Genomic DNA, 9,424 nt, shown 5'->3' with positions numbered 1-9,424 from the left:
TCTTCTTTTTAATAATATATGAGATGCCGCATTTAAAATTCTGATTATATCATACCGGTGAGGACAATTGCTTTCTTTATTAAACCATCAAACGCTAAATGTATTTAATTATTTTACGTTTTTGTTCTTATAAAAGAAATACTTCCATACGAATGTGAATTGTAAGTGATGTGTGTGATGACCAAAATAATATATGGAATGTACATAGAAGTGTAAAAATAAAATTATCTATACTAACCTGAGTATATAATATGGGTTATAGTTTGTCTTATTTTTAATACTTATAATGGTGGTAAAAAAGATAATTATGCTCGTCGTAAGCGCGTGACTACTAATCTTTTGAATAATGATTAACGCATGAAGAAAACATTTACCTCGGATACATTGAGATTCAAACCCTATATCTTATGATGCTAACATTTCATACACTAGCCATTAGATCATCCTAAGAAGATCTAGTTATTTAACTTTTATTATTATGATCTATCAAAGAAAATTAAGGAGAAGGTCTATTTAGAGAGCCGCTTATTGCTCTCTTTTTTATTTTTTTTTTATAGGAGTCAAAAAAATCTCAAGCAAATGCTCTTAGTCCCCTTCCACGGAGTCCTTCAGCTTATACACTAAGCATCGCCTCCCTTATAGTTCATCTCTTTGATTTTGAGCATCTCGTTGGTTCTTACTAAAAAATAAAGAAAGATGCTTAATATAATAAAACTTGAAAATGATAGTAGTTGCTAATATAATGTATGCTAATGTAAAAAAAAAAAACTAATAATAAATATTCTAGCATTATATTAAAATTTTTAGTATATAATAAAATTTTAAAACCAACTTTTGTTTCTTGTGAGGGACAATTTGCATCATTATAGGAATAAATATTAATATTTGTACAAATCAAAAAAGCCTAGCACAATACTATTTGTCCATTTAAACCCCAATTAATTAGCTAATTATTTCTTGCTTCAAGTTCCCATGCCACCAACATTGTACCAACCTACCTAAACCATGATTAAAAAGTCATTAAGAATCTCATTAGCAACTTAAACATTGATCCAATTACTTGATTAATTGTACTTGCATTGAGTCGAGTCAAATTTAAGCAACATCATCTCCGTAATTGGGTGAATATTTTGTCCTTTAATTGATATTTTATGAGCCTCAAAGTCCAACTTAAGCTACTTTAGCTTGAAGGAAGAGTTACATAATAATAATAATAATAATAATAATAATAATAATAATAATAATAATAATAATAATAATCAAATGCTAATTTTTATGTATTTCAAGGGGTCTAAAAATTTACACTTATGAATAAACAAACAGTGTTATCAAATTTTACGAAGGTTTCTATAAGCAGTTCGGATCCTCTGTCCCGAACGGCCTCTGTCCCTATGTCCCACTGTCGATCGGACGGTCCAGATTGCATCTCAAGGATGCATGACATCTTTAAGATGTGTGCAATATTCTTGTGATATACAATGCATCCTTGAGATGTAATCTGGACCGTCCGATCGGCAGTGGAACATGGGGACAGAGGCAGTTCGGGACAGAGGATCCGAACTATTCTATAAGATGTCGATGATAATTTTACTTGCAAATTAACTGAAGTCTCAATCAAGATGTTCGTTAAGATATCTTCAACTTGTCGACCTTAATTCGTAAAACTTTGCTTATAATTATATAGATCTTGATCAGTGATCTTGTCCTTCCATTAAAGTAAACTTTAGACAAGTTGGAGTCTAAAGAGAGAAAGTTAATTAAAACTTGATGAGGTGTTTTGTTGTCTAGGTACCTATCAAGACAGCGAGAATCATGGTGATGCTGTCTCTTCCTTCCTCTCCTCTTCTCCATGTGTTTACTTGGCATGTTGCCCTCTTCTTCTTCTTCGCCTCCATCCTCCTCGACCTGTCGAATTTCTTAATGAATCCCATCCTCCTCTTGCCATTAATTACACTTCTTGTTTAGGTTTCAGGGTGGTTGTTTGTGCATGTTTCCCCTGACACATCTTTATCTATCTCTTTCCAATAACTAATTGATTGGTTTGATGGATAGATCTTTTTTAATAATCTAATTAAATCAATGATAATAAGTATATATGCTATTGTTTTGCGTTAATATATTTTTTTATTTTCAATGTATTTTTTTATTTTAATTTAGTTCCCTTGCTAGCTAGTTGTATCATTCTAGAGCATGCATGTCTTTGAGAGTTCATCCTCTTGATGGCCTTTTTGCTTGATAGACAATATCAAGGGAGTGCTTGAGTGATGAATTATTGAACTCGGACCTCAACAACTAATATTGGAGGCACTAGATCCAAGCAAGGGCGCTACCGTACGACAATAGATCCAATGTTAGTATATATACATTGACGTTGGAGGTGACTTGTTACCACTTTGACCACAATAGATCACAAAGGAAGACAACTTGATCATCATCAACTTCAAGCTCATAGAAGGAAAGCAAAAAAACATCAAATAATTGTTATTTTATAACTTTCCTAAGAAGACTTTAATTTTTGTTTTTAATATAGAGACAATTTAGTTTGTAGGGAAAGAACACTATAGCCCTATCTATATATATTAATTGACAAAGACACATAAGCCTGATTTCCTCACTCATATTAGCTTTATTGGAACTCACATGTGAGCTTTGAATACACTATATTAATAATGATCAACTTAGGGGCTTCTCTTTTTTTTAATTTACCCTAAACTTCTTGATGCGCTAATCATATTTTATGATTCAACTGTTTGAAAAGTGGATATGTAAAATCCTGAATATTATTGCGAGAAAAAAAATTAAAAAAAAAGAATTGTGATTAATTCTTGAAGAACATGTTTTGTTAATTTAGGGTTTCAAGTGTATTGATCATTATTAAGGTTTAGGGTTTCAAGTGTATTAATTGTGTTTAGGGTTGTTGTTGTTGATGAGGAATAGAGCTTATTTAGGTTGAGGCAAAGGGCTCCACTCGCTTTAATTTAGGTTGCCATTTCCATGAACAAATATGCTATATTTAATAGTAAACAACCAAAATTTTGAATTTTGTTCTCCAACAATCTAAAACACACTCCACATACCATAATTCCTCTTATACTATGAAATGTATTTTCTTATTACAATTATTATCATGCTATAAATCATCCACAAGATACTAAAATATTATTTATATGGTATGTACAACTTTTATTTTTTTATGAAAAATAAAATAAAATGCCATTTCCATATTTTTTTTTCAACGTGGAATATTTTGAATTTAGATCTCACACAATTACATTATATTTAAAAATAGTTTGAATTATATACCCTCCTAATGGTAAACTTCGATAGTCTTACACTAGTCACTTTTCCTTATAATATAAGATAATAAACTCAAGTGGGTCCCGCGGTGGGACCCAAAGTTCACGCAGACGGAAGTCCCTTGCCGCGGCACATGGCGGTGGGCGACCCGCCGTCGGTGGGCCTCGGCGACAAAATCTATCACCTAATCTTAATCCAACGTCACGTGGTAGATTTGTATTAGATATTTATGCAAGACAGGTGGAATTAGAATCGATACTTGTCTACTAATTACCGAATCACTGCATTTTTATTTTATTTTATTTCTGCATAACTAATTTAATATTTATATGTTAAGGTTAAATGGGCTACTAAAATGTCTATGTTTTTTCCTCCTCCGCCGCACGTGCCAAGTAAATGTGATTAAGTCGGGAAGCAACCGTTACGGGAACATCAAATCGTTTCCGTTTCTAAACCGGCATTGTTTGCCGTTATATTGCTTGTTCCGCCACCAGTATAAATAACCTCAAATGTCCCCTCCAACAGGGGCGTCGAGAGGAGAGGCAGAGCGACCGTCGAAGGTGCTCTAATGGCGGACCCCGTCACGAGTAGCGATTCTTAGCTTCGGTTCTGTTGCTTTGTGGGCGAAAAGGCGCGGATTCGCTTGGTGGGGCGGAGGGCTAGAAGCAAAGCTAGGGTTTCTGGTTCTTCCCTGCCGCGCTCGGTGTCGGATAATGGAAAGGGGGCGAGACGCGACGGGGAGTGAGTGAGACCTGGCGATTCCTAACTCCTTTGCTTCCTGTTCTTTGGCCGCTTCGATTCGCGAGTACCGCAGTGAATAGAATCGCGGCCTCTCGTCACTGGTCCTGGGATTTCTCTGTCTGCTTGGCGAATCGCCCCCATCTATTGACGGGCATCGTTGTGCTTGTCTCCAATTGCGGCCGCGTTGCCTGATTCCGGGGAAAGATCCAAAGCGAGCTTCCTCTTTTGCCGGTCTTTCCTGTGCGTTCCTGTTGAGAAAGATTGAATTTTTATGCTTCTCCACTCGCTTTGCTCGATATTTAAGGTGTCGCGATTTGAGGTGTTGAATTGAAGCTCGAGGGGTGTTGAGATATGCTGGATTTGGCGCTGGATTCCGACGGCGAGGTCGGGCCGGAAGTGGTTAACTCGAGCCATAGCTCGATGAGCAGTAGCGGCGACAGCCGGAGTAGTTTCTCGCGTCTTTCCTTTGATAATGCTGCGGCTCCGCCGCCTCCGGCGACGGAGGAAGAGGCCGAGGTTTACGCCGCCCGTAGCCCCTCCGCTCTTGCCCAGCTTCCCTCCAAACCGCACCGCTCGTCGGACCCAGCCTGGGCCGCGATTCGTTCCCGGTCCTTCCCCGCCAATCTCTGTCCCCAGGACTTCAAGCTCCTCCGCCGCATTGGCAGCGGCGACATCGGAACCGTCTATCTTTGCCACCTACGAGATGAGACCTCACCGCACCCATACGCGATGAAGGTGGTCGACAAGCTAGCGCTGTCGAAGAAGAAGAAGCTCAATAGAGCGACGACGGAGAAGAGGATCCTCCGGATCCTCGATCACCCTTTCCTCCCCATCCTCTATGCCGACTTCGATGCCTCGCCGCACTATTCTTGCGTCGTGATGGAATACTGCTGCGGCGGAGACCTTCACGCGCTACGCCACCGCCAGCCCAGCCTACGCTTCTCCGTGGCCGCCACCAGGTGCTCCTCCTCCAAACTCCTCTGTTCAATTTAAAATCGAACCTTTTCCCATTTTCCACCAATTTTTTAATCACCTCCACTGAATTCACGCAAGTTTTCCAAGTTTATCTTTGATCGGAGACTACTTGGCGATCGGAATCATGACTGGAAAGATTCTTTCCAACCATTTACGAATCAATCCATGTTTGCAACTGCAACTGAAAGATGCTTCCTTTTGCTCTGTTCTGGTTCTGACGTGGTTGATCGCGATGCCGTAGGTTCTATGCGGCGGAGGTGCTGCTCGCGCTGGAGTATCTTCACATGCTGGGCATCGTCTACCGCGACCTGAAGCCGGAGAACATCCTCATCCGCTCCGACGGCCACATCATGCTCTCCGACTTCGACCTCTCCCTTGAGTCCACCTCAGCCCCCACCCTCGAGCCCATCGCCACCTCCGCCGCTGCGTACAGGGATCACTCCGCCGTTGAACACGGAGAGTGCCTGCCCGCTGAACCCTCTTGCCTCCCCTTCCTCTCGCGTCGGCCGCCGCCCCGCTCGGCCGCAAAAACCGAACCCTGGCGCTTCGTGGCGGAGCCCATCGATGCCCGGTCGTGCTCCTTCGTGGGAACCCACGAGTACGTCGCGCCGGAGGTCGCCGCCGGCCAGCCCCACGGCAGCGCCGTCGACTGGTGGGCCTACGGCATCCTCCTCTACGAGCTCCTCTACGGGCGCACCCCCTTCGCCGGGTCCACCAACCAGCGGACCCTCCGAAACATCGTCAAGCAGCCTCTCTCCTTCCCGCCTGCAGACGCCACCTCCTCGCCGGCGAGGCACCTCATCGCCGGCCTGCTCGCGAAAGACCCCACCGCGCGGCTCGGCTCCCGGCGCGGCGCGGCCGACGTGAAGTCGCACCCTTTCTTCGCGGGCCTCAACCTGGCGCTCATGCGGTCGAACAGGCCCCCCTTCGTGCCCGGTCCGACCCGGTCCAATTCACGCAAGGAACACAGGACCAGGGACCGGTTCGAGTTCTTCTAGTTTCTACCCCGACCCGAACCCGGTTCACGACGTGTATGGTTCGCCGAACTATCTCATTCAATGGTCAATCGACGCAATTCCGACGGCGAACGGTGTAAGCGGAGCGACGACGCGTGTGTGTTTCGAAGACGCGTCTGGCAGCGAGAGCGACGCGTTCACGGGACTTGTCTCCGGTAACAAGACATCAAGCGAGCGCCGGCGCCAGTAGTAAAAGCTGATTCTCATGAGTTATAATAAAAGCTGCATGGTATTAACGTGATGGAGTAATGGTTGCATGCAGGGCAGGCAAGCAATGAAGAGGCAGATGGAGAGGGAGCACGGACTGACGCTGGTGTCGAATGGAGGGGAAAGCAGCAGGGGAGGGAGGGGAGAAGGAGATGGAGAGGCGGCGGTGTGCGTAGTTGGTGGCGGCAATGTACGGAGGAAGAAACCGGTGATCGAGGATGACGAAGAAGTAATTGAATAGTAGCTTTGTGGATCATGATATGAATGGAATGTTTTACATTTAACTAAATTGTGTGTTATTTCCGTCCGTTTCTAAACGAATCAATTTACTGTTCACTAAGAATTATACAAAAGACTAAAGTATTAATTTTATTTGGCAAAAATCAGAAACGGACCAATGTTTTTTGAATTATTATATGAACATTCTTTTTTATTATTATTTTTATGGAAAGGGTGACCTATCTCCTCAGCATCCTTAAAATGACATAGCTCTATTTAAATACATTATTCAATATTATTATCTTTTATCATACACATTAAATTTTAAAGTGGTTGGGCAGTTATATGAACATGACAAATCTATATTGTAATAATTATGAAATTCTAATTATTACAATATAAATATATGAATATGTTGTTGAACAAGACAAGTTCGAATTGAAGCTACAGTTTATAGTTGTTACAATGTGAATGTTATTGAACTGAATAAGTTTGAGTTGTAAAAAATATGATTGCGTAACTACTATAATGTAAATGTTGGTAAACAAGTTTAAGTTGTAGTAACTATGATTTAGTATCTTCTATTAGGGGCAGAGCCGACGTAGGCCTAGTGTGGGCAACTAGGCCAGTTACCCACACTGGGCCATAGAATAAAAATAATAATTACATTTATTTTTATCCTAAGGCTTAAATTATTCGTCTCTTTTCCCTCTTCGTAGCAAACAACTCGACTTCATCTCCTTCTAACCTTCCCTCTCCGCAATAAGTGTTACAATAGAATTCATATACTTTATTAATAATAATATATGGTACATAAATATCATTATAAAATGAAAAATAGGAAACCACATAAAATAGGAAAACATATAAAATACTATAAAACAAATAAGTATTTCCTAATAATAATTATTCTCTAATAATTAGGAAACAAATCAGTATTTCCTAATAATAATTATTCCCTAATAACTAGAAAATAAATAAGTATTTACTAATAATAATTATTTTCTAATACGCTTCCTCAAGATGGTGTTCTAGAAACGACATTAATCTTGCTGCAAATAGCAAACAGCCGAGGTTGAGATAGTGACTTGGTAAGTGCATCAACCAACTGTTCCTTATTAGGAATATGAGTAACTCATAGTTCGGAGGTCTGCACCAGATCATGAACAAAGTGATAGTCAATAGCCAGATACTTCATCCGAGAGTGAAAAACAGGATTAGCTTAAAGATATGTGACACCTAAATTATCAGTGAAGAACACAGCAGATGTGATAACCGGAAGAAGCAGGTATGTCAAAAGTGACTTAATCCATTGAATCTCAGATATCGCAGAGGCAATGGCGCGATATTCAACCTCAGTCGAAGAGCACGCAACCGTGCACTATTTGGTAGAGTTCTAGGAAATCTGATTACCACCCAAAAAAATAATAAATGCATCCGTAGAACACCGATCATCTAGATCTCCTACCCAGTCCGCATCGGAGAAACCATGAAGAGTAAGAGGTGTATCCGTAAGAAGACGAATGTCAAGACCCCTAGTACCATTGAGATATTGAAGTAAACGCTTTACAGCGCCCCAATGCGTCTCTGAAGAAGCATGCATAAACTGTGAGAGCTTGTTGACTGCAAAGGAAATATCAGGACAAGCCATACGAAGATGTTGTAAGCTTCCAACCACTTGTCAGAACTTAGTCCCATAAAAAAATGAAGACCCAACATGTAAAGGAAAACGAAAGCCAATAGCAATAGGAGTGGAGACCGGCTTGGAGTCAAGCGTGTGGTGTTTGGAGAGAAGACCAATGACATACTTTTGCTGAGACAAGAAAAGACCATTTGAGGTTGGGCAAACCTCAACACCGTAGAAGAGGGAAAGAGCCCTAAGATCCTTAATCGTAAATTTTGCATGAAGTTTACATACTATGACGTCAACAGAAGAAGCATAACTCCCTATAATGATTAGATCATCAACATATACAAGAAAATAGATAAAAGTATCATCCCGAAAATAAACAAATAAGGAGGTGTCAGCCCGAGATGCGACAACGCCAAGAGAGACCAAGAAAGTGCAAAGCTCCAAATACCAAGCGCGAGGAGTCTGCTTCAAGCCATAAAACGCCTTATGCAAACGACACACATGATCCAAAAACTCAGCACTGCGCATACCCGAAGGTTGCACCATATAAACATCCTCTTCAAGGTAACCATTAAGAAACGCATTGTTGACATCAAGTTGGCGAAGACACCACCCCCGATTCATAGCCAAACTAAGAATAATGCTCATTGTTACTGGATTAATAATAGGGCTAAATGTACTATGAAAGTCAACACTAGGACGTTGATGAAAACCCTTGGCAACAAGGTGAGCCTTATACCGATCAATTGAGTCATCAGAATTACACTTAATACGAAACACTCACCTGTTACCCACAAGATTTTGGTCTGGCGAAAGTAGGACAACAGTCCAAGTTTGATTACGGAGAAGAGCATCATACTCTTCTAGCATGGCCTATACCTAATTCGGATCTTTGAGCGCCTGTGTGAAAGAGGAGGGTTCACAGAGTTGTGGAAGGCTAGTATGAAGAAGATACTTTGGATTGGATTTTGTAGATGACATTTTTGGAGCGAGTTTGCATGGGATGGTGGTTTTGAGAAGCGAGAGGGGGATAGAGAGACGGTGAGGTAGAGGGTCGGTCGCCACCAGGCAGCGTGGACGACTCGACAACAAGAGGCGGTGATGGCGGCGGCGATGACAGCGGTGAAGAAGTCGGTTGCGGGCGGCTATGGCTAGTGGCAGATTGCAGAACTGGTGCCGAAGGGTCCCACGAGAGGACTGGTGCAGTAGAGAGCTTAGAATCAATATCTATTAATATGGAATCCAAGAAGGAGGTGATGACAGATGGAAAAACATACTCCACAAACTCAACATGACGAGATACAAAAATTCTTTTGAGAGTGACATCATAGCACAG

General features: G+C 41.5%; 1 protein-coding gene across 3 annotated transcripts; it reads left to right on the top strand.

Annotated features, from left to right (window-relative positions):
* Positions 1–3,799: 3,799 nt before the first annotated feature.
* On the top strand, positions 3,800–6,627 carry LOC122025076 (protein kinase PINOID-like). 3 transcript variants are annotated; one of them, XR_006123596.1, is made up of 3 exons: positions 3,800–4,997; positions 5,255–6,215; positions 6,292–6,627. XR_006123596.1 is itself a non-coding variant. In XM_042583834.1 (2 exons), the coding sequence occupies exons 1-2, from the start codon at positions 4,390–4,392 to the stop codon at positions 6,009–6,011; spliced, it is 1,365 nt and encodes a 454-aa protein (XP_042439768.1). In that variant the 5' UTR covers positions 3,800–4,389; the 3' UTR covers positions 6,012–6,308. The 3 variants fall into 3 exon arrangements, 1 of the variants encoding a protein (XP_042439768.1); XR_006123595.1 differs by having other exon boundaries at positions 5,255–6,218; XM_042583834.1 differs by having other exon boundaries at positions 5,255–6,308.
* The last annotated feature ends 2,797 nt before the right edge of the window (positions 6,628–9,424 follow it).

This window comes from Zingiber officinale, chromosome 9B, assembly GCF_018446385.1.
Source record: "Zingiber officinale cultivar Zhangliang chromosome 9B, Zo_v1.1, whole genome shotgun sequence".
Classification (NCBI taxonomy): Eukaryota; Viridiplantae; Streptophyta; class Magnoliopsida; order Zingiberales; family Zingiberaceae; genus Zingiber; species Zingiber officinale.
This window is presented reverse-complemented; position numbering and strand designations above follow the sequence as displayed.

Bases quoted from the DNA above. Each gene is read 5' to 3' on its own strand.
- LOC122025076 (XM_042583834.1), top strand. From the start codon at position 4,390: ATGCTGGATTTGGCGCTGGATTCCGACGGCGAGGTCGGGCCGGAAGTG. The intron at 4,998-5,254 runs GTGCTCCTCCTC...GCGATGCCGTAG, and splicing joins TTCTCCGTGGCCGCCACCAG to GTTCTATGCGGCGGAGGTGC.